Below are 25,406 nucleotides of genomic sequence, written 5' to 3' on the forward strand. Positions count from 1 at the left end.
GTAAAAAAATAATAAGTGAAATCCTTCCAGGACTGAGACGAGAATAAAGACACCACCATTACATCGCTCAGGACCTTTGAAGGCAGCAGAATGGCTTCTTTTTTTTACAACAAAGGAAGACATCTCATTAAACCTTAGCTGGAGGAAACGGAACAGGGAGCTAGACAGCATCACTACTAATGCAGTCACATCACTGCAGAGAGGACGGGTTCAAGAACACTCCCTTTGCTGGAGATGCCTTGTTTGGCCATTAACCACTTACCTCTTCCACCTTTTCCCACTGGTTTCTCCCACCACCCGCTCCTTGCACCTTCTGCTCCTTTCCCCTCTCAAACTCTCTCTCCCAACAACCTATGAATCAGCTCTATTGACCTGCCAGCTTACACTCTCACCATCCACAGGTTAATTCTTCAGACAGGGCCCTCAGTCAGTAGCCAAGTTGTGAAAAGTGAATATAAATAAGTGTCAGAACATAAAAGCACTGTAACCAACAGAGCTGTGTCCTTGACCATGAACAGCGCCATAGAGAAAAGGAATGCAGGTAGAGATTTGAAGGCATTTAAGAACACTGCACAGCTAAAATTATACCATTGGCCCGATTTGGGTACTCAATGAGCAAGGTGGGGGCACTGGCTAACCCAAACTAACCCCACACCAGCCGAACACTGGCCCTAAACACACCCACATCAGCATAGAAAGGGTTAGCCTGGACCAGCCCAAGACAGACCACCACCAAGCCAATCATGTTCTAGCTTACACTTGCCCACAAATGCCCAAGCAACAACTACTATAAAAGGGTAGAATATTTGGAAACTCGCAATGAATGTAGGTAAAAAAAGAAAAAAAAATTGGTTCTCCAGTAACATCTAGAAAGTAATATTATTGAGCATGACTGATAATGGAGTGTGTAAAAAGAATGAAACATTCACGTGACGTGTGAGAAAAAGCAGGGGCAAAAAGGCACTCTCAGAATCAAAGGGTGTATAACACAGCAGGGAAAATTAGGAGTAAAAACCGGTCTGTTATATAGAAATCAGAAAGTTAATCAGATCTAAGATGTGTGGAATGAATATAGATGGCCCTGAGTTGATTGCAATCAAGACACTGGAGTTAACTATTGAGGGCTTTGCTGAGAATGAGATAATGCCAGAGAGTAAATATGTTTTTGCCGGACCGCGTAAGCGGAGCTGACCAAGAAGAACGAATGTTTCTTACTGACTGATTGAGTCTGTACACCTTGTTAAATAGTGTCCAGGCGAAGCACGCTTATGAATTATTCCGTATTGACGGAACTTTGCTTGCTAAAACCTCCAGTGACTCCTATAAGACAGTTTACGGTTATTTTGCGACTGTTTCTGGTGGATTTTCGAAGTACGCATCCCTGCATGCGTTTTGGGTCAGGATAGACAAACACATTTGCTGGCTACAACATACAGTAGTTATGTTATAGTGAGCCTAAAACTGTATACGCGACTGTTTCTGGAATAGAAACGTTCATCTTCAGTCTCGCTAGCAATTGCTCAATTATTCTGATTATTCCTAAGAAGTTAGATACTAGTAAGCCTATTACTGGCTAATAAGCTATTCAAACGGCCAGTGGCAAAAGCTAACAGTTCATAGACGCTATTTGTGGTGGAGGTAAACTTAGTAAGAAACGTTAGTCAGTTCAACTGTATCAATATCATTCACGAATGGCCAATTATCTATTAAAACGACCAGTGACAACAGAGGATTTGTTCAGGATAGACACAAGAGGCTATACTGACACCTTTCAAAGATGGAGCTCAGTGGTGTAGTGGTTAGTGGCACAGCCTTTCACGTGGGTGACCCAGGTTCAAATGTCAAAAGGGCAATTCTTTTTATTACCGGCCGGCTGATCTAGGCTTGTCTGGTTTCTTGTTTTTAATCACTTCTAAAAATTTGGAGGAGTTGGTAAATATTGTAAGTACATCATATGCACATTGCAGATAATACAATGAGCACTAAAGCTAACACTAAATGATTTTGTCTTTAAATGTTTCTTATCAAAGTTAAATACAATTTCAGTGGGCCAGACTAAGTGAAAAAATTTAATTCATGCTAATTACCACTTACACAGTTGATAGGCAGGATGATTCATATTCCCTTTCACAGAAATCAACTCAGCATCTTTTGTCTGAAACCTCAGTAGCTTTTACAGTTAAGATCAGATACCATTCTTAATATTGTTAGCTTCAGATCTGGGCACTAGCCCAGAAAAATATAATCTGTGTTGATTAGTGATTGTTCAAACCCTTTGTGATGCCCATATAAGGAGACCTTCATCTTATCATATACAATTTAAAGATGCATATATAATTCAATAAAGCACATATTTCATAAAACCTCATCATCAAATGAACAAAGGTCCTTTAAGAAATACATATTTATTATCAAATGAAAATAGTGCTTAATCACTTCAAAAGGAAGTGTAACATACTGTTCCTCCCATCCATTCACCCATGATCATCATTCTTTCCACTGTCTCTGGAAGTAGGGGTCCACTGGTGACTTGTGAGGTAAATGAGGTTGGGTTCTGAATCTCACATTGGGCAGGTCTTCCTGGATGCCTCTGAATCAATGAAAGGCAGGTTAATGTGCTTAATCATCCAAGTGTAAAGCAGAGGGATGGAGAGCGCAGATCAGTGCTCTGGGCAGGAGGGGGGCCTGTCTCCACTAGGGCAGGGGTGGAGGTAGGGGGGCCTGTCTCCACTAGGGCAGGGGTGGAGGTAGGGGGGCCTGTCTCCACTAGGGCAGGGGTGGAGGTAGGGGGGCCTGTCTCCACTAGGGCAGGGGTAGAGGGAGGGAGGCCTGTCTCCACTAGGGCAGGGGTGGAGGTAGGGGGGCCTGTCTCCACTAGGGCAGGGGTAGAGGGAGGGAGGCCTGTCTCCACTAGGGCAGGGGTGGAGGTAGGGGGGCCTGTCTCCACTAGGGCATGGGTGGAGGGAGGGCACATAATGATCACACTGGGCTACCCCGCTGATTACCACTCAATCAGTCTTGGAAATTCTCTGAGCATCTCTGGCTCTCTAAGTAGAAGAGGTGTTGCTGATAAGGGGAGAACACAAACAGTCTTGCGAAAAACACGTGATAACAGTATAACACACAACTCTACATTCTCTGTCAAGGAATGCAATTCGCGAATGAGCACGCGCGCACACACACACACACACACACACACACACACACACACACACTCTACAGTAACACAGGATTAAACATAACTGAGCTCGGTTCAGATCCCCTCCAGTCCAAAGTGGGCGTGCCACACTCTACTCTCAGAACTGGCCTCTCCTCCCACTCTGGTCTGGGGCTGTCTGGATCAATATGGGGGTTGAAGCTTCAGAAGGCCTTGGCTTAGCCCGGCGGGCAGTGAATCAATCAGCGGATGTCTGTGGGAGACGAGCCCTGTCAGGCCCCATGCAGCCTTGCGCGTGTTCAGCCTCACAGCCCGTCCATCCCACTCATCTGCCTCCACTGGTGTTGTCTTCCTGACAGTCTGACTACCTGTTTGTTCCTCTCAGCTGAAGAAGTACGTCGATTCCTTCACCTGCTGGAGATCAAAGTCGCCTGGGAGACGAGGAAAAAAAAAAAGGAGTGATCCAACTAACCCCAGAGAGTATGTTATTGTGTCATGATGGATATTGGTTTTATCTGTTAAATACTGTTGAACTGATCCATCCACGGTTAACATCCCTGAAACATTGATGAACAACTTTAGAAAACTGTTAAAAGTAGAGATATTTCCACCACCAGATGAGGGAAAGTTGACATGTCACATTCTAACAGATGTCCAATGGCCCAACTCAGCTGACACTGTTCTCTATTGCAAACTGTTCCTTAGGACCTGCTCATTGTTAACATTGAGGAGTGATACACTCAAAGAGTCTGGATAAGGTCTAGCTTGTATTAGTCTTCGGCATCCTGTTAGAGGACGGTCAGGATTTACCGTGGTGATGGCCTCTGTGTGGTCTGGACACAAAGCAGACCACCACACCTGCCTGGCCATGAAGCAGATTATGCATGGAGGGTGGATGGGAAAGACAATGGATGGTAATCAATTTTATGCAGTTCTGCTGCCGGTGTCAAACAGCTGCTACACATGTGTAGAAAGGGAGGTTGTGTAACCACAAAAGCCTGCTCCATGACTAACTGGCACAGGGATGTGGTGCTGACTGAACAACAGACTCTCTAATCAATCATCCTCTGGGTTGTGGGGATTAGACTTGGAATCTGAAGGACCCAAAACACAGGTTGCATATAGACAGATGTAGACAGAGAGATTGAGAAAGACAGAGATAAAGAAAGAGCTGCAGAAAGGGGTGTAGAAGGTGAATGATGTAAAATGATACAGAGAAAGGCATAGGAACAGCGGTGTAGAGAGATAGTGAGAGGGAGATGGAGGAGTGTAGAGTGATGGAGGTGTAGAGAGAGAGAGACATGTAGAGATGGAGGTGTGGAGAGAGTGAGACATGCAGAGATGGAGGTGTGGAGAGTGATGGAGGTGTAGATAGAGAGAGACATGTAGAGATGGAGGTGTGGAGAGAGTGATGGATGTGTAGAGATGGAGGTGTGGAGAGAGAGTGATGTATAGATGGAGGAGTAGAGAGAATGATGTAGAGATGGAGGTGTGAAGAGAGTGATGGATGTGTAGAGATGGAGGTGTGGAGAGAGTGATGGGTGTGAAGAGATGGAGGTGTGGAGAGAGTGATGGAGGTGTAGAGATGGAGGTGTGGAGAGAGTGATGGAGGTGTAGAGATGGAGGTGTGGAGAGAGTGATGGAGGTGTAGAGATGGAGGTGTGGAGAGAGTGATGGAGGTGTAGAGATGGAGGTGTGGAGAGAGTGATGGAGGTGTAGAGATGGAGGTGAGGAGAGAGTGATGGAGGTGTGGAGATGGAGGTGTGGAGAGAGTGATGGAGGTGTAGAGATGGAGGTGTGGAGAGAGTGATGGAGGTGTAGAGATGGAGGTGTGGAGAGAGTGATGGAGGTGTGGAGAGAGTGATGGAGGTGTGGAGAGAGTGATGGAGGTGTGGAGAGAGTGATGGAGGTGTAGAGATGGAGGTGTGGAGAGAGTGATGGAGGTGTAGAGATGGAGGTGAGGAGAGAGTGATGGAGGTGTGGAGAGAGAGACATGTAGAGATGGAGGAGTAGAGAGACTGATGTAGAGATGGATGTGTAGAGAAAGAGAGTGATGTAGAGGCAGACATATACTGACCCGTTTGGGGCACTTTGGCCAGCAACAACAACATCCTCCGGTACTCCTGAATCTTCTTGTTGTTGACCTCGTTCCTGGAGGAGAAGGGATGACAAGGTTACAGTGTTTATGTAGTTGTTGTGTTGAGAGGCTGGGCAGGAGTCCCTGTCATTAAGCACAGCAGGACCGCGGTGCAGGTGGCTCAGCCTCATGTCCCCGAGCTTCAGCCTTCCTCTCTGCCTCATCTGGACTGGCCCCCTAGGGGATAATGACCTCCCAGAGCCTTGGCACGCTGGGTGAGGGGCTGGCCTCAAACGCCCAATTACTGCACAGAGGGAGCAGTGTGGATACCAGGGACGCTTAACCCACCACCAGGGGATAACTGTGGGAAAAAGGATGCTGAATGACAAGCAACCGCGAAAACTATGAGTGGTCTGTTGAGCTTTTAAAACACGTTGGGCTTTAAAGCTAAAGTCTAGGAAAAGGGTCGGTCAAGTTTTTTGTGCCAATTTACTATTTATCCGACCATTTCTACTGATATGCGTGACAGTTCTGATTTTCATATCCACACGTCTAACTGCCTGCCAGGCTAAACCAAAGAGAGATGCTGTCAATTTATTGTCATGGAGCACAACCCCAATAGATCGACATTTATCTGCATGGTATGAGGCAAGGCTCATGAGACAAGAGGCTGAATCCAGCACAGACTTAAAAAGCATGGGCAGGGTTTTCTTTTGCAGGCTACCTCATTATTGTAACCACTGTATTTTTGTATTTTATTTCAAGGCCCCATGTGTGTAGATCTGACAATGTGTTCAATGCACCAGTTACTTGTCGGTATTCAGTCCCTATTTTAGCAGCTTTAATAGACCAACATTTTGTTTCTTAAAGATGATTAACATTGGATTTGGTTAATGCATGCTATTGTTTGGACCAATTGGATATATTTAACATTCATACTCTTATCAAGTACACAGGTGCATTTATTTATTTTAGATGATTGTGTCTTAGATACTCCATCAAGCCTCCAAATTGGACAGGAAAACCTTGATGTAATCCCCATTATAAAAGTGTAGCTCTCCTCTGTTGAGTGATTTCCTTTTGCTTTGCATTTTATACGCAGCGACTGTCCTCATGATTTCAATCAGCCCTGTCTGCCTTATCTTTCAAGTTTTGTCTTGTTCAAAATTAACGTTGTACACTTGAGATCCGACAAACAACATTTATCACAACCGAGAGGCCAAACAGCTTGACCCTTCAGCAAAACAAAACTATATTCTTTTGCAATTTCAATCACGTTCTCCAGTTTTTAAAACTAGTGAAAAAAACAACCACACACACAAATTAACAAGCTAAAAAATGACATTGAAATGAATATTTGTAATTTTACTTTTTTAATCCAAGACTGTGGTGTGCCGAGGCAAATACCCTGGAGTGACACTCTTGGCACATGTGTTTTAGTGCCCTGGTCCAGGATCTGGTATTCTGTTCTGTTTTAAAGCTCTCCTAATCTATGTTAAGTTTTAAAGCCCTCATAATCCATGTTCAGTTTTAAAGCCCTCATAATCCATGTTCAGTTTTAAAGCCCTCCTAATCCATGTTCAGTTTTAAAGCCCTCCTAATCTATGTTCAGTTTTAAAGCCCTCCTAATCTATGTTCAGTTTTAAAGCCCTCCTAATCTATGTTCAGTTTTAAAGCCCTCCTAATCCATGTTCAGTTTTAAAGCCCTCCTAATCTATGTTCAGTTTTAAAGCCCTCCTAATCTATGTTTAGTTTTAAAGTGTTCAAATTGTCTAAGCTTGACCATGCATACCTACTACAGCTATGGCTTGTCCAGGCTTATAGAGACCATTCAGTACAATATTTAAAAAGAAAAAATTATCCTTAATTGACCAGGCTAACAACACACTCATTTTCAATCATTATTCCACCATTAGGCTTAATCTTGCTTAATTTTGCTTAGGGAGAGAAAACAGAAAAACCTGCACAAAAAAGTACCTTGCATTTGTCTTAAGACATCACATCATTCTACATTTTCCATTTTTTGCAAGACATTATTGTGGAATACATACAGAAATAATGGGGAAAATTCACCTTTTCTTAAGCAGATTTTAGAACACTGGCTTGAATATCTGTGACCAACTGAAACCTAGCGAGTGCAAGTGCAGACTGTCAGTGACTAAACAAGACTGAGTGGCAGCGGGGAGGCATTGAGTAGTTCCACCATGTGAACGTTAAGTATTGTCTCACAACATGTTCTGGTCACAAGAAATAGGCCACATTCTTCCTCACCAGCCCTTTGTCCTTCTAAACGGACTTTTCCCTTCTATCTTATTGCAACTGTGTGCAAAAATAAAGCAAAACGAAACTGCCAGTGTTGAATGTGTAGAGACTTACGGTGGTACAGAGCAGTATTTCTGCAGTAGGAAGTTGGACAGCTCTTGAAGGATAGGTTGGCTGTGCAGTGCCACAAACTGCTCCCGGCAAACCTGGCAACCCAAAAGAGTACCACACTTCCAGTCAGTCTACTGCATTCCATTCGTCCTCTACGGCCTGTTTATATCGTGTGAATAGGGGTGATCTAAACTAGGTTGATAAAACCGTCTGAAATGAACTTCCTAAACCGGAAGGAGGGGACAGCAGGAAAAGACGAGGAGAATGGAGCATGGGAATAGCAGACAAGCAAGAGTGATTGGGGCCATTCATTTATGCAGACAATTTAATGCATGACTGAAGAAGGGGTATCATAAAATCCCATGTCATATTTTGAGGCACTGAACAAGTTATTTAGAGCTCTGCCCTTTGCCTTCGTGTTCAATTGGCTGTGTAATGAGGAAAGAGCATGTTGGGATTTAAACATCACAAGAAATACCCATACTGTGAAAAGATGCATCAATGCTCATCATTGGCGACTGGGCAAATAAACAACACGTCAATAGTTTCTGTTGACAACAAGTGTCCAGCCATTTTTAACATTGTCTCCATTTCTTTTTTCAGAGATTCTGAAAATGTTGATTTTAGACAGGAAATTACCCAAGGGTGGTATAACAGCAGACCTGACCAGAAGGAGCTGAGTGCAATCTTACAGTTCAAATGATGACGGCGACAAAAGAAAACGAAGACGTTAGAGTACATCAGTACCTTGTTCATAGTGTCGACTGTAATGGCGTGGGTCCAGAAGCAGTCGTGGACAGAGACGAATGTGAGACCGGCGCTGGTGGAGCACACAGGAGAGAGAGAGAGAGAAAGAAAGGAATCAGAGGTGGTGGAAGGAAATCATAGAGGAATCTGCTGTTACACAGCAAAACCTGTGAGACATACAAAGGCAGGAATCAATCTGACATGCAATGACCACATTTTATGGGACCAGAGGGTCTTCAGATGGGAGAATTCAGAAGGCTCCAGAGAGCAGACAGTGTGTGCACTGAAACGCGTGGCAGGGAATTTGAGCACAGGTCAGTATTTAGTATTTAGTCCACCTGTAGCAGTAGAGAGCAGTCAGCATCATATGGGTGGAGTCCAGAGAGTGGATGAAGTTCGGAGGGAAGGCATTCTTCTGTTTTACAGTGTCTGGCCTCCTGAGGTGAGAAACAGGTGGTTATAACTTACAACAGAACATAACCACTAGATAAGACACACAGACAACCAAACAGACAGCCGCACGCCAACACAGGTGCCAGCCTGTGTCTGAGTCAACGAATCCGTGCAATGATGAACATATGTTCAACCGACAAAGACGACATGCTGTAAAACACAACTTCACTAGTATTGTCACATCCTTCAGACGTCCTGTGTAAGCTTCCGACTAATTGGGAGTTGCTGAGAAGAAAAACATTTCTCAGGCTCAGTTGTGGTTTCAGCCAACACCTTCCAACTGAAATGTTGGAAGATATGTAAATATGTATTGACCTCTGCTGAAAAGGAGCCCTTACCCAATCTGTATACGCACAAACGATCCTCATTAGCCTGGGCCCCTTGCTTTCCCAATTCTCTGCTCCAGCGCACCGTTAATGGGGATGGAGTACAGACGGGTTGTACCGCGCCCAGCCGCTTAGGCACACACCGGCACGCCAGCTACACAGGCGTCAACCCTACAGCCCGGTAAGGCTGTCTGTCTGGCAGCGGGCGGCACAGCGGAGATAACAGACAAAGCCGTATCAGTGCTTAGCGGTAACTTGGTGTTTACTTTCGTACCAATTTCTTTCTAGGAGGAATGAGAAAAACGTCGTGAACTCAGCTGAAAGCGTTTCCAATATTGACTCAAGAGCTGTCTCCGGCCTGAGTGTGAGGAGAGTGCCGGAGAGACGGCCGAGGCCAGAGAACACACAGCCAACCACTACATCCATCACTTATTGATGCGACCTAACAGGGGCCTTTTTAACTGTAATTAGGCCTATAAAAAGACTATGTACACGTGTGTAAATGTGTGGTGTGTGTGTGTGTGTATACAGGAGATGAAAGCTGGGGAAATCAGCAGAGAGAAGGAAATGCTGAGCTCCGCGGTAATGTTGGAAGGAAACACCGCTGCGGTCGCTGAAAGTGATGCACGCGCACAGACCGACACACGCGCACACCCTCTCTCAAAGCCTCCCAGTAATGGATGTCACAAGGCCCAGGCCTCCTCACCCCGCAGAGGGACCAGACAGGAGTCCACAGCCCAGTGCCAATTAAAGAGAAGCTCTGCTCCACTCCCAACGCAGCTGGCCGACGTAGCCAGGGACCGAGTGCACGTCTGTCAGCGCGGACATAGCGTGCGATACCGACGTCAGCGGCGTGAAGAGGGAGTCTACCTTTCCATTTCACTGGCAGACATTTGCATTCCTTTAAACTTAGCAATAGACCGCCAAAATGTACAGCAACTCAGTGCTGTACAAGGTGCAGGGTCATTGCAAATGTTGGAAACCAAACACCCGTTTATAATGCCCTTATTATCAAATAATGAACTAAACCACAGGGCACCAGGGTAACAATCTCTGATGCTAATCACACATTCCACAGCCCTCGAAGCAGATCATTCAATGATGACATTTTAGCCCAAATGCCACTCTACCCAAGGAAAGCAGAGGCCAGCTTGTCTCGCTGTCTCCCTCCGTCACTTGTTTTCTGTCTGTCTCTGTCAGTCAATTTCTCTAAAATCTAAATTCATTCACATCACAGTTGGGAGCACGGGACTTGGCTCTGAGATACTGAGCCAGTCACCGACCACAGCAGAAGCCCAGTGGCGAAAGGGCCTGGCTCAGGACACATCCTACAGCCTCCAACAAGCCCAGACACATCGGTCAGCCCACGGCTCACATTTAAAAAAAACATGGGCTCACTTTGTCATTATGGGATATTGTGTGTAGACTGATAACAAAACCAAATGTATTCAACCAATTACAAATTTAGCCACAGCACAAAACATGGAGAAAGCGTAGGGGTCTGAACACTTTATAAAGGCACTGTATTGGTTTCACCATTTAGAAAAGACAACACTTTGTATACATAGTCCTCCTATTTCAGGGCTCCAAAAGTATTGAGTGAATGGGGTTTCTGTTTAGTCAGGTTCTGTCATCTTTTGAGTTGAAATTAGAGAGCTGTCTCTTGTGTTTGCTTTTGGAGTCTGCTTCTGGCATTTATCAACAAGAGGCCCAAAGAGGTGTCAATTAAAGCCAAGGACACCATTTTGAGGCTGAAATGTAAAGAAAAGCTAAAAAACAAACATAAACAGTTTGAATCACCTTTAAAAAGAAGAAAAGCCCTGGTGACTTCGGAAATCGCATATGGCCTGGTTGGATGGCCAGGTTACAGTTTGCTAATTACCCTAAAATAGACTGCAGAGTTCTGGAAAAAGGTATTGTAGACGGATTATAAAAAGATCACTAGATAGAAGTCAGGAGGAAAGTATGGGGGACAAGCAACTGCCCAAGATCCACAGCATACTGTATACATGGATATTTGACTTATGTTATAAGGTACAGCTGATAGTGGAGCTGGCTCACTTGTCTTCATTTAAATGCCTTGCAGAATGAACTTAATGTTAGAAGTCAAATGTTTAATACATTACCTTTTTACTGTTAACATTAATATTTTTGCTTAATACGTGTATGATTCCAATCTGTATGTTCAGGTAGGCTTTTTAAGCTGGATTGTTCAACATTATTCTTAAAACAACTGTATCAAGGGGAAATGATCATGAAATTATTAGGTTTTGCTATGAGTTTCCAAGACCATTTTCAAAAGGTGCAATCTGGACACTGGAACATTCACAGTTTTCTTGAAAAGCAACTGAAGCATACATTTGGACTTGTGTCTCCAGCTATATGGTCAATTCTGATGTGAGGTACATTTACTCATAGGATTATGCCAGTGCTTCACTCCATACGTATTTTTTCTGTTCTCACACCACCGTCAGATCGCGGCTTCTTACAAAATGGGGTGCTAGAACCGAACTTTTCTGGGCCATTCAGAACAACACAGTGTGTTTCATATCTCTGATGCATACAAGCTTTGGAGAAGCAGTTTGAATGTAGGCTTGTCAATATATTTTTAAATAAAGTGGTTCAGTTACTGATAAAGCATGTAAATATGAAAAGAATCATGCACGCTTTGAGACGTCATTGGCTTTTATGACACTTTTTTTTGACTACTTAGATTTAACATTTGATAGATTTTATTTTAACATTTGATTGCATAGAAAATAGCATTTAAGGCAAGTAATGATATTTGGAAAAATATCAGTAATGAAGGGAATAGACTGGTGAGGGTTAGAGAGATATTGTCTGGTATTGTTTCCATCCATGGGTAACAATCCCTCTTCAATTTTGTTGTGTTGGGTAAAATATGGTGTACAAACTGACAAATATCTAATTTCCTTACCAAGCCTAAGGCTTTAAAAAGGCTCCATGAGTTCTCTGTGGATAAATCTGCGCTTGAAATTCAATACTTAAGGGACCTTACATACATACGGAGAGAGGAAAGGGCTGATCATATAAAAATGCATTCCTATTATTTCACACAGTAGATTAATAAAAATCAAGCTCTGTTGCATAAACGTTAAGTAACCATCCAAAGTCCCCTGGCGACAGGGTGATAAAGGAGATGAAGACATTAGGAGTCAGACACTTGGAATCTGACATTGTTTTCATACAGGGCCTGAATGTCAGTCTGACCCTGGTGGAGTCAGAGGGAAGAACTGGAGTCAGAGGGAAGAACTGGAGTCAGAGGGAAGAACTGGAGTCAGAGGGAAGAACTGGGGTCAGAGAGAAGAACTGGAGTCAGAGGAACTTACTGTTTAGAATCGTGGGAGATCTGAAGACTCAGGTCCTGTATTTGGTTCTTCAGCTGCAGTAGAAAAGAATGAACACATCAGTGAGTTATTTCTGATGTTATTCCACTCAGTGAAACAGTCAAAGATAATGGGGGTGGAGACACTAGTAATATACATGCAGCACACAAAGACAAAGCCAACAGGGCTGTGGTATTCCTTCCAGCTGACATTTCTAACAAATTGAAGATTAAATATGGAATTCAATCTGATTGGATGCCTGTCCTTGACCTACAAGTGGTATCCCCTGATTCCCAGCCCACACACCCACCTACCCAGCAACAACTGAGGTGACAGTGACACAAGTTATCAATGACTGGTAAAGCCTGACTTGTGCTAACATTCAAACATTCAGGTAATGCAGTTGTGACTGCATTATACAAAATAACAGCCAGGACAATTATGAAGTTATAAATAAATACATTTTATGTGAAAAAAAACTGCAAGAGCAGAGTAATTGGGTGGTCCCCAGAAAAGAAAGCTCTGGAAAGTGCTGCCTTACTAGTTATCCTGACCAGTTCTTAACAGCTCAACAACACAAAAAAAAGCTACAGTAGCTGCTGTAAAAGAGAGCATTTTCACTCAGGCCATGTAGAAGCCATTTTTTGACTCTGTACGCTGTAACGGAAGCCATTTTGTCAGTGAACTGTGTATGACGGTCTGCTCTCCATAACGACACTGTCATGACACTGAGTGCCTCCATCACATTACAGCTCAGATTAGTGACCGTCTCCCCCTGCGCATGATCTAAAACAGAGCAGCGGAAGACGTGTCATGCTCAAGGTGATAGTGTACTCAGATGGGACAGGGACGTAAGATAGAGGTGCATCAGAGGGATAGGCCAGAACACAGCAGAAAGGGATACCTGATGTGCTGAGGATAGGTTGAGAGATGGAACACAAGGGTGGACTAGTGTGCATGTGTGTTTGGTGAGGCTCTATTCATTCACTAAGATTCATGACTATCAGGCCCCATTAATAGGAGAACAACTTAATACAGAACTGGATGCGAACATACACCCACAGAAAGAACAATCAAAGATATCTGCAAATGGAGTAACGCCACCCAAATGTACAGCAAAGTGACAGGAATGGAGTAAATAGAAGGTATCAGGACATCGCTTTAGCCATGACTCTCTCATCTGTTACCAGTTCAGTGATGCCCATCAAGGCAAAACATTTCGGGAGCTTGGAATCTGATGATTCACTGTTTGCACACCACATCCAGCCACATGACTGCCAAAGCAGTCAAGTAGTCCTCTCATTTATACAGGCTCCCACACCGGCAGCTGGAATGTGCAATGAAAACGTCTATGAACAACAGATGAGACCAGCTTCAGACAGCAGACATCCCTCCACAGCACAGCACACTAACATGACTCAAATACAAGATACTCCTGATTCTCACCCACTGCGGTTTTCAGGAAAGTCTGTCTGTCGGTTTGTCATTCTCTCTGCTTGTGTCTCCAACTGTCTACACTTAATGAAGGGAACTACTTATTCTTCCGACTGACTCAAGGCTCTTTAAAGTAAGTGCTGCATGCATTGTAGGAAATGTTTCACGACCACCAGTAAAAAATAAATAATCAAAAGCACTGAGAACACTTAAAACACTACAAAATAAACCCCAGATTTTAAACTATATACTGTAGCTTTTGTTTTTTTATTAATTCATGCTTCTGGTCGAGAACCAGAGGACAAAAGCCTGCAATACCTTTGATGAATGGAAATGTGTAAGGAAAGTCTAGATGCCGTTCATTGAGGGAAACACTGAATGAAACATTGAGAAAGAGAAAACAAGCATTTCTTATTGGACAGGTTTACATAATGCCTCCCAATTTTATTCCATATTGTGCCTAATGAATACAATCCTGGTCAGCTCTTTATGTTTGGTGAAACAGATGGAGGTAAGTCCAATTCCACAGTGACAAGCAGGCATCGCTACGCATTTAACAAGCTAGCTCCCAACTGACAATGACTGTCAATGGCTCGAGGGCACACCGAATTTCACACTGATTGATCACAGAATCAACCATACAGGTCAACAGACAAGGCAATACATTCCCTTCAGCACGAAATGTGTGGCGAAATTCCTTCCATCACTCTCTAAGATAAGTTGAAAGGAGAGATGAGTTCATCATTGTGACAGAAAGTCCTTTCCAATCTCCACCACATCACCTCAGGGTGTTGTTTTTGAGACAGGATTAACTCAATGCACAACTCTATTATTGTCCATTTTCTGCCATATTGTCAATGTGTTAGCATGTAATGAAATGTCTAGCTTTGGACACCACATCCACATTCAGCATGTTCAGAATCCCCATTAGATACTGCCAAAGCAGTGGCCGCTCTTCCTGGGAACCAAACAGCCAAAATAAAAACTCACACTGAACACAATTTTATATGTAACATGCAACACTTTCTATGTTTTTACAGAGTTACTGCCCGGTACTGTTGAAACCAGGATTCATCCACGAAGGTAAACATTTGCCCATTCTGATGCTGAACTACCGACAGGTCCAAACCCCCACAGCATACAGATGACCTTCCCTGAGATGGTTTCTGTGCAGAAATTCTTGAGCTGAGGGAAATCAGTGGCATTGTGTCGGAAAGTGACCTTTTAGCACCAGGCAAACCTATGTAACGCTTGTCTAATCAGCTCATTGGTATCCCACACCTGTAAGGTGGATGGAATATTTTGGAGAAATTATCACTAACAGAGATGTCCACATTTGAGCAAATCATTTTAGAAAGAACAATCTTTTGGTACGTATGGAAAATGTCTGTGATCGTTTACATCTCGTGAAACATGGGACCGAAACCTCAACATGCTGCATTGAGATATTAATTAAAATATATAATAAGCTGCATTACATATTCAGTAAATTACTATTTAATCATTGAGCAGATGCTCCTATCCAGGGTGATCTGGATATTTCATTCATCTCAATATAGCTAGGCTAAACCCCTACACATCACAGATATAACAATTAGTACCACATATCACTACACACTGTAATACATAATATTAGCATGTATCACATATCACTGTGTGCGCTCTCCTCCCAACATGTATGTCCAAGAAAATACTTCCTGGTTAAGTGAATGTGAATCAGCGGATACATTTCCATTAGAATCATTTAGCAGACAATCTTATACAGAGCTTCTTAGAGTTACAGACACATCGTTCTTTGACTCTACCGAACATGCTAATGTTGAGGCAAGGCCATGATCATGAAATGGACCTCACAAAAAATAGCTGATAATGTTTGTTTTGACTAGTTGAGGCGGTTTACCTTGCAACACAAGCCGGGGCTTTAACCCTAACCCAGCAGGGAGGGGTCCGGTAAGGGCTCCAAATCAGGGGCGTGTCCTAGCCTGTCCTTAAGAGACAGTGAGTGTCATAGATTTGGCCCCTAACATGACCAACCGGCCCTTGATCCAATGCAGCAGTCTTTCAAAACGACGGACTCTCTTTTGTGGCACTTCCTACCATAACAGTCATCTGTAAATGTCTAGCTTTGCCCCGCCTCCAGCCCAGTGCTTTACTTTTCGTTGCCGAGCTGTGTCACTCACTCAGCTAATTGATCGCTGTGGTCAGACGAGATATAAAACTGTGTAATTATTTACCCACCATACTCTCACTGACCTTTTCTGCCACCATACTCTCAATGACTAAGCCCCCCCCCCTCCGGGAGTTAGAGAGAACATTTAGAGTACTGCATTACCAAATAATTAACAATTAAAAATAAATCATTCGGATCCTCTGTATGTTATAGAGCATATTCCACCAGCATGCTCATCTTGAATTGAGTAGCTAGAATATTTTATGATGGCAACGTGTCATTTTCTAGCTTGAAAGCAAAAAGTCTTCCTCAAAACTGTGTTCAGAGGGACCAGAGAGCTGAGTAACGCAGTCTCTGAAAGTCAAACATGAAGAGGGTTTTTAAGAGTGGGACCACAGATGCTTTGGGTTTTTAAGAGTGGGACCACAGAGCCTTTGGGTTTCAGCAAGGTCAGTTGAGGATGAGCAGCTGGCCCTCTGGGGAAATCACTCTTTCTGGGTAACAAAAGCACAAGAGTTGCACCATAATCTCTCAATCCATCCCTGTTCTCTCCGGTGCATTCACTCCTCTGGTTTCACTTGATGCCTAACTTGCCTGGCGAGAGTGGAAAGGGAAAAATTGAAGCTTAATTTGATTAGAGGCCCACAGTTCCGTTAGGCAGCGCTATTGATGCATGTCCACACTCTCCATCGCTCACCATCGTCATTTCCTCCAACCTCTCATCGCCTCCCCCACCTCGCTCCACTGGGTGACTACGGTATGCTCCTCTCTATTGCTCACCTCTTCCTGTTTATTTTATTTGTGTACAGGTCATTTTGAGTAGATTATCTTCTACCCTTTAACACATCCGCACGAAATTCAAGAGAAAAACTGAATTATGGAAGGAGAAGACGACTGAACCAATTACGTTGGACTGTTGTGGCGAAAGAGTGACCTTTGAGGAAGGTTAGTGTTTAATTAATATTGGCCCCATGATGCAAATAGATGACCCACACTACAGAAACAAATCGTGTCCACAGAGAGAGAACCCCCCCAGAAGCCATCTGTCCACGCCTCTCTCCATCACCTGCTGATGAGGAGCGGCTAGACCAACGTCCCCCCCTCCGTTCCTGGGAGGGCACTTACCACAATCACGCTACACCATCAGAGCTGCACTCAGACACTGGTTATCAATGCTGCTCGACTTAGCTAGCTCTAAGAGAACATTTCATACAAATGTGTGTCCATATACGTGCACGCACACACACACACACACACACACACACACGCGCCCAAACATACAAACTATTCTTATGTGATCATGCTGTATTTTCTCCACCTCCTATCAGAAACACTGTAATGATGTGGATATGACCGCAATGTGGCTGAAGAACACCTGCCTCCTGACTGACCTTCTGACTCAACACTCCACCAGACAGGTAATGACTCAACATCTAACTAACGTTGTCACGACCATGTTAACAGAATAACACTCCACCAGACAGGTAATGACTCAACATCTAACTAACGTTGTCACAACCATGTTAACAGAATAACACTCCACAAGACAGGTAATGACTCAACATCTAACTGATGTTGCCATGACCATGTTAACCAAATAACATTCCACCAGATTGGTAATGACTCAACACCTAACTAGCGTTGTTATGACCATTTTATCTGAATAACACAATAGCAGTCTGTCTGTAGCCTAACACTCCAGTGGTAAAGGCCTCGGTAGAGTCTGGTCTATAAGGATGGTGGAGCAGCTCAGAGGCTTTTTCCTGTCTTTAAGATGATTAATGAACACAGGATGCATAAATCTGTCCAGGCACCGTGACATTTTCAAGCAGAGAACTCGAGCCCCTACTGAGCACGCCCAGTAGGGGGGGGGGGGGGGGGGGGGGGGGGGGGGGGGGGGGGGGGGGGGGTAAAAAAAAGACATAAAGAGAGGGAGAGAGACAGAATAAAGAGCACAAGTGCTACAGTGAAGGAGCAGCACCACTGCTCTCAGTATATAAATAGCTCATCCATGGTCTGTACAGCTGAGGAAGCATAGCATTCCAAATCCAGAGTTTTTTTTCTACTACAATATCAGCAATCGTCCTTGATCCGGCAGGCTGCCAAACTATTTCTTAAAAAAAAAACACATTTATAGCATGTAGAGTAGACCATGTTGAGAGTAGCGGGCTGTGCCCAGAAAAAAGGACATGTGATCCAACAAAGTGGATATTTCCCCAGAAGAGACAGAAGGGCAGCATCGTTGGCTGTGTGATTGAAAACGATTAAGTGGAGAAGAATTCATGAGGAGAAGGACAGACAGCGCCCTGATTTATAAAGGGCCTCACCAGAAAATTCTTAAAAGTCCAATAAAATGTAATGACCTGAAACCCACAGTAGAATGGTGTTATTGAGCTCCACAGCTCAGGCCTCCTGAGGAAATGTCAGGTAGCAGACCAACAGGGAGAACGTGGATACATTTTTTTGAAGATAACCATACATTATTACATATTGCAAACTAAATGATCCAACAACCCTCACTGAACCTACCTGTAATCTCTCCTTGCTTCTAATGGCGGTGAATGAAGTCCTGAATTAGGGCAATGTTATTAGAGTAAATGAGATTGAAGAGGGCAGCAGCCCCCCGGTGGGCAACAGAACCCCCACCGTCAGCCTAACTGTGACCATTAGGGTGCCACGCCACATCACTGACGTCTGAGTGACGGGCTGGCTGACAGGCCCAGTGGTGCAGGTGCCCTCGGCGGGAAGGTTGAGACGGAGGACAACAGAACCGCAGCCCCTATGCACTGCAGTGATGGTGGGCGGAGCCATATCGCAGCCGTTGGCACGCCCTGGTTCATCTGTGGGGTCCAGGGGACCCTGCCACACCCTGCAGAGGTGTGAGAACCAGGAGACCTCTGATGCCCTGAAGACACTGCCCTAGTCCTGGTGTTTGAGCTGGTGCGACACAGGGCCAGTGTGGATGGAAGAGTGTTCATTAATAACCACCTCAGGGCCAGTGTGGATGGAAGAGTGTTCATTAATAACCACCTCAGGGCCAGTGTGGATGGAAGAGTGTTCATTAATAACCACCTCAGGGCCAGTGTGGATGGAAGAGTGTTCATTAATAACCACCTCAGGGCCAGTGTGGATGGAAGAGTGTTCATTAACCACCTCAGGGCCAGTGTGGATGGAAGAGTGTTCATTAATAACCACCTCAGGGCCAGTGTGGATGGAAGAGTGTTCATTAATAACCACCTCAGGGCCAGTGTGGATGGAAGAGTGTTCATTAATAACCACCTCAGGGCCAGTGTGGATGGAAGAGTGTTCATTAATAACCACCTCAGGGCCAGTGTGGATGGAAGAGTGTTCATTAATAACCACCTCAGGGCCAGTGTGGATGGAAGAGTGTTCATTAACCACCTCAGGGCCAGTGTGGATGGAAGAGTGTTCATTAAAACCACCTCAGGGCCAGTGTGGATGGAAGAGTGTTCATTAAAACCACCTCAGGGCCAGTGTGGATGGAAGAGTGTTAATTAATAACCACCTCAGGGCCAGTGTGGATGGAAGAGTGTTCATTAATAACCACCTCAGGGCCAGTGTGGATGGAAGAGTGTTCATTAACCACCTCAGGGCCAGTGTGGATGGAAGAGTGTTCATTAATAACCACCTCAGGGCCAGTGTGGATGGAAGAGTGTTCATTAATAACCACCTCAGGGCCAGTGTGGATGGAAGAGTGTTCATTAATAACCACCTCAGGGCCAGTGTGGATGGAAGAGTGTTCATTAATAACCACCTCAGGGCCAGTGTGGATGGAAGAGTGTTCATTAATAACCACCTCAGGGCCAGTGTGGATGGAAGAGTGTTCATTAAAACCACCTCAGGGCCAGTGTGGATGGAAGAGTGTTCATTAAAACCACCTCAGGGCCAGTGTGGATGGAAGAGTGTTAATTAATAACCACCTCAGGGCCAGTGTGGATGGAAGAGTGTTCATTAATAACCACCTCAGGGCCAGTGTGGATGGAAGAGTGTTCATTAATAACCACCTCAGGGCCAGTGTGGATGGAAGAGTGTTCATTAATAACCACCTCAGGGCCAGTGTGGATGGAAGAGTGTTCATTAATAACCACCTCAGGGCCAGTGTGGATGGAAGTGTTCATTAATAACCACCTCAGGGCCAGTGTGGATGGAAGAGTGTTCATTAACCACCTCAGGGCCAGTGTGGATGGAAGAGTGTTCATTAACCACCTCAGGGCCAGTGTGGATGGAAGAGTGTTCATTAATAACCACCTCAGGGCCAGTGTGGATGGAAGAGTGTTCATTAATAACCACCTCAGGGCCAGTGTGGATGGAAGAGTGTTCATTAATAACCACCTCAGGGCCAGTGTGGATGGAAGAGTGTTCATTAACCACCTCAGGGCCAGTGTGGATGGAAGAGTGTTCATTAACCACCTCAGGGCCAGTGTGGATGGAAGAGTGTTCATTAAAACCACCTCAGGGCCAGTGTGGATGGAAGAGTGTTCATTAAAACCACCTCAGGGCCAGTGTGGATGGAAGAGTGTTAATTAATAACCACCTCAGGGCCAGTGTGGATGGAAGAGTGTTCATTAATAACCACCTCAGGGCCAGTGTGGATGGAAGAGTGTTCATTAATAACCACCTCAGGGCCAGTGTGGATGGAAGAGTGTTCATTAATAACCACCTCAGGGCCAGTGTGGATGGAAGAGTGTTCATTAATAACCACCTCAGGGCCAGTGTGGATGGAAGAGTGTTAATTAATAACCACCTCAGGGCCAGTGTGGATGGAAGAGTGTTCATTAATAACCACCTCAGGGCCAGTGTGGATGGAAGAGTGTTCATTAATAACCACCTCAGGGCCAGTGTGGATGGAAGAGTGTTCATTAATAACCACCTCAGGGCCAGTGTGGATGGAAGAGTGTTCATTAACCACCTCAGGGCCAGTGTGGATGGAAGAGTGTTCATTAACCACCTCAGGGCCAGTGTGGATGGAAGAGCGTACATAAACCACCTCAGGGCCAGTGTGACAGACGTGCAGTAAGACGCTGTCAGGAGGAGTCAGAGAAAACAGCTCTTTCAGAGGGAGAGGGCTTGGAGGAGGAGGAAGACCAGGGAGGATAGTGCGTCGAGGCTATGGAGGAGAGGGAAGAGGAGGAAGAAAAGGCCGTGGAGGAACAGGGTTAAGGAGGAGGTGAAGTAGGGGGAGGGGGAGCTGATTCAGGGTGTTAGAAACCACACGGCTGCAGGAGACGTGCCAGAGGCTGTCGCCACCTTCGTCCCTGACTTCAGCAAGGGTCAAATGAGAGGCAGAGAGACCTGTGATTAATGCTTTTAGGTACCTACACAAGCACCCAACAAAACCGTACAGCCAAGCCAGATGTTTACACCCTCTGCTAGCTGGCTCCTGATTACCTGATAAGATGACCAACTCTGCTGGATTTCTTGGCCTCTTTTAAATGGCAGCCCGAGACAGGTCGGTTAAGCTATGAAACACATATGCACAGCCAGTACCCGTTTCACTCTGATCCACGCTATACTCTTACCAACTGTGTCCGGGGGCGGTGGTAGGGCTGGATGACGGGCAGCCCCAGGGGTGTCACCCACTCAACTGTGTGGCCAGACTTAGAGATGAGTCTGGCACTCTCCGTCAGCCAGTCCTGAAACAGGCCAATGGGTTAGAGGGCGTCAGCCGGTTGGAAGAGAAGTGGGCAAATCAATTAAACTAGAACCATCCCTGTGTACGATCTCACATGGGGGCTTATTCTGTAAATATGCAGTGTATCTAGTGCAACCAGATGGAGTTTTTGTAGAAACAGGTGGATAGTTGTTGCTCGCAGACAGCGGAACACGAGACGCGCCATTAGAGAGCAAGTCTGCTGAGTCTGTGACACAGATACTATCTTTAAGAATGGATGCCGTGTTTGGGTCCCAGAGGTTTTCATCCTCCATGTAGGAGGCTACTGGGTGCAGCCAGGCCTAAAGCTGTCTCATTCATCAGCCGTCTGTCTTCTCACCCTCTCACCATCTTCCGTTCCATCCCCTCTCTCCTCTTCTCTGTACCCGCGGCCTCTCCTCACCTGTTCCCATTTCCCCTCCGTTCCGACCCTCTCCTTCTCTCGCCCACCTCTCCCCTCATTCCCGTTGCCTCTCGCCCCCTCTCTCTCCGCGCACCCCCTTTCTGTCCTCCCCCCCGTCCCCCTGTCCATTGCCTCTCTCTTCCACTAGCCCCCACTCCTCACCTTCCTCTAACCGCTTCTACCCCCACAAACCCAGCCACGGCCAGGTACAGGTACCGTTGAGCCACTGCTCAGCCGACCTGGCAGGACTTGACCCACTTAGATATTAGAGATGCAGTGGGTTGGTGGCGTAGCGGGGAATCATTTATAAGAGCTGGATCCCACCCCCCCCCGCCCCACCCCCCCATAGAGGCAGTGGGCTGTGGGGCTGTAAGCTAGCCCATCCATTTTTCTCCTATGGAGGTAATGTATGGGCCCATGCCACGTGATGCCACGTGATGCCAGGTGATGAACAATCATGGCCGGTCCCGACAGTAATCCAGTCATTAATAATACATTTGCGCTATTTTTGCACGCTGGGTCAACTGAGGAGGCGGGCTACGCAGCAGGTGAATTTATATATTAGTCATGCGTGTGATAGAATAACTCTGTACCTGGATCTCTCTGGTGCCTGTGAACATCTCCTTCAGACTGGTGAACACCTGCTGGACCAGGTAGTGAGAGGCGTCCCATACGTACTCCTGCAATCACAACATACATATCTCAGTGGCTGGACAGTACATATCCCCAAACCCAAAGGGTATTTCATTCGCTAGGACATGAGGCGTAGAGTGGTCACTTCCCTAGGAAACTGTCTGAAAAGAAGTACCTTATTATTACTGGGTTGAATTGAATGTTTTGTATGAAGAGTTTAATGGAGACTCTTTTGGAATCGCTACGGTAAATACATGTGGCGCGTTGTATTCTTACAGTATACCGCGTATCCAGGGAAACCAAACCCTCCACCTCCCCGTGTCCGAACCCTCCACCTCCCCGTGTCCGAACCCTCCACCTCCCCGTGTCCGAACCCTCCACCTCCCCGTGTCCGAACCCTCCACCTCCCCGTGTCCGAACCCTCCACCTCCCCGTGTCCGAACCCTCCACCTCCCTGTGTCCGAACCCTCCACCTCCCCGTGTCCGAACCCTCCACCTCCCCGTGTCCGAACCCTCCACCTCCCCGTGTCCTCCCCGTGTCCTCCCTGTGTCCGAACCCTCCACCTCCCTGTGTCCGAACCCTCCACCTCCCTGTGTCCGAACCCTCCACCTCCCTGTGTCCGAACCCTCCACCTCCCCGTGTCCGAACCCTCCACCTCCCTGTGTCCGAACCCTCCACCTCCCTGTGTCCGAACCCTCCACCTCCCTGTGTCCGAACCCTCCACCTCCCTGTGTCCGAACCCTCCACCTCCCTGTGTCCGAACCCTCCACCTCCCCGTGTCCGAACCCTCCACCTCCCCGTGTCCGAACCCTCCACCTCCCTGTGTCCGAACCCTCCACCTCCCTGTGTCCGCACCTCCACCTCCCCGTGTCCTCCCTGTGTCCGAACCCTCCACCTCCCCGTGTCCTCCCCGTGTCCGAACCCTCCACCTCCCTGTGTCCGAACCCTCCACCTCCCTGTGTCCGAACCCTCCACCTCCCTGTGTCCGAACCCTCCACCTCCCTGTGTGCACACCACTACAACACAGCTTCAATAACATCCAACATCATCTTTGACTTCAATGTCAGCTCTTGAGTCTGAGATCACCTTATCCTGCCTGCCTTTCTGAAACATCCAGTAATCAGTCTGATCAGCTCACTGTCATTCAACACCCATATCAACTGCATTTCAGTCCAGTGGTGGATCTAGAACTGATTTCCACACTAGCCACTTTATGATCCTTACACTCTAATTAACTGGACTTGACTACGTCCATAAATGCCAGACTAAAACCTACACTTCCATTGGCATTCATTCATTTCAGTTCTGCATCACTTGTGACTGAAACAGCCCTACATTCTGTCATCATTAGACCTCACTCTTTTCAAAACAAACTAATCTGTTACCTGATCAATGCAACAGCTAAATCATTTAACCTATATTGCTATATTGAGTGGTGCAATTCAATGTTTACTTGTATGCATATAGTTTATTTTTATATTTTCTACATTATGTAGGCTCTATGGCCCTCATTTATCATTCTTGCGTAGAAACGGGCGTATATGTTGGTGTAAGATTTTGCTTACACTCCTCTCACCGCCTGATTTATGAAACTGTGCGTACCTTTAAAATCCAGGTGTACGCAATACCTGCCCTTGATAAATGCCGCGGCTGAAAACGATCGTCATTAGAATAACACGCCCCTATATATTCAAGTCTCCGCTTCCCCCACGCCCTCATTTTACGCCATGGACACACGGAAGACGGCAAAAAATAGAAACTTCTCTGACGTGGAGATTGAGACGATCACCAGGGAGGTAGAAAGAAATAAAAATGTTCATTTGGCAGTTTAAAAAGCGGAATAAAAGATGATGATGTGATGTGGAGTACCATTCATTCACATTAATAATTGCATGACAATTTGTAATATTCGTCTTATTATTTCATTATATTTATTATTAATGATGTTTATTGTTATTTAGAAGAGTAATGTTGTTATTATTATTATTTCTATTATTATTTAAAAGAAGAAGAATGTCATTTTTATTATTTTGTCAGTCTGAATTATATTTTGGTAATTTAAAGCCTTTTATTACTGAACCCAGTCCATGCGCAACTGCCGGGCCTAACCCTGAAACGTCATGTAAAGCGCACAGGCTTGCATCTGAAGGAATACATATAAATCAAATAATTTGGTAAAGTCACACAAATGAAACCTTGAAGTCCATGTTACACAAAAATAAACACTGAAGTTTGTAATTATGTTGTTGTTTTTTTTACAGTGGGTCATAATATATCATATCTTTTAGTTTGTCAGTGCGTTAGGATTTTTTTTCCTGCGCATTTCTGCAGAAACTCAAAACGTGCGTACACCACCTCCTGAGCTGGCGTAGGATTTGAGAGTGCCATACGCCAACGTCCATATTGATAAATCTCAAAGTCACCGTGGTTTTGGGTGTACGCCAGGTGTACGCTGGAAATTTGGTGTACGCACTTTTGATAAATGAGGGCCTATGTGTTTTCCCTTAATGGAATGTTAGGATTTTGTCAAGGTCGTAATTGAAAATGAGACGGGCTCTCAACTCAAGTTGAACACAGAACAGAGGGATCAATTTATTGTGACATGGCTACATCA

At 45.4% G+C, this 25,406-nt stretch overlaps 1 protein-coding gene across 1 annotated transcript in view; it reads right to left on the bottom strand.

Moving 5' to 3' along the window:
* Positions 1-2,056: 2,056 nt before the first annotated feature.
* Positions 2,057-25,406, bottom strand: part of polrmt (polymerase (RNA) mitochondrial (DNA directed)) — a 42,190-nt gene continuing 18,840 nt past the window's right edge. Inside the window, exons 14-21 of the mRNA XM_013135120.4 lie at positions 22,752-22,838; positions 21,625-21,738; positions 12,484-12,536; positions 8,693-8,791; positions 8,355-8,427; positions 7,611-7,702; positions 5,235-5,308; positions 2,057-3,588 (exon numbers count right to left, since the gene is read on the bottom strand). Coding sequence (XP_012990574.1) covers positions 3,539-3,588; positions 5,235-5,308; positions 7,611-7,702; positions 8,355-8,427; positions 8,693-8,791; positions 12,484-12,536; positions 21,625-21,738; positions 22,752-22,838 — 642 coding nt within the window. The 3' untranslated portion in view covers positions 2,057-3,538. The remainder of the gene's footprint in view (positions 3,589-5,234; positions 5,309-7,610; positions 7,703-8,354; positions 8,428-8,692; positions 8,792-12,483; positions 12,537-21,624; positions 21,739-22,751; positions 22,839-25,406) is intronic.

The sequence above is a fragment of the Esox lucius genome, chromosome 8 (assembly GCF_011004845.1).
Source record: "Esox lucius isolate fEsoLuc1 chromosome 8, fEsoLuc1.pri, whole genome shotgun sequence".
Lineage (NCBI taxonomy): Eukaryota > Metazoa > Chordata > Actinopteri > Esociformes > Esocidae > Esox > Esox lucius.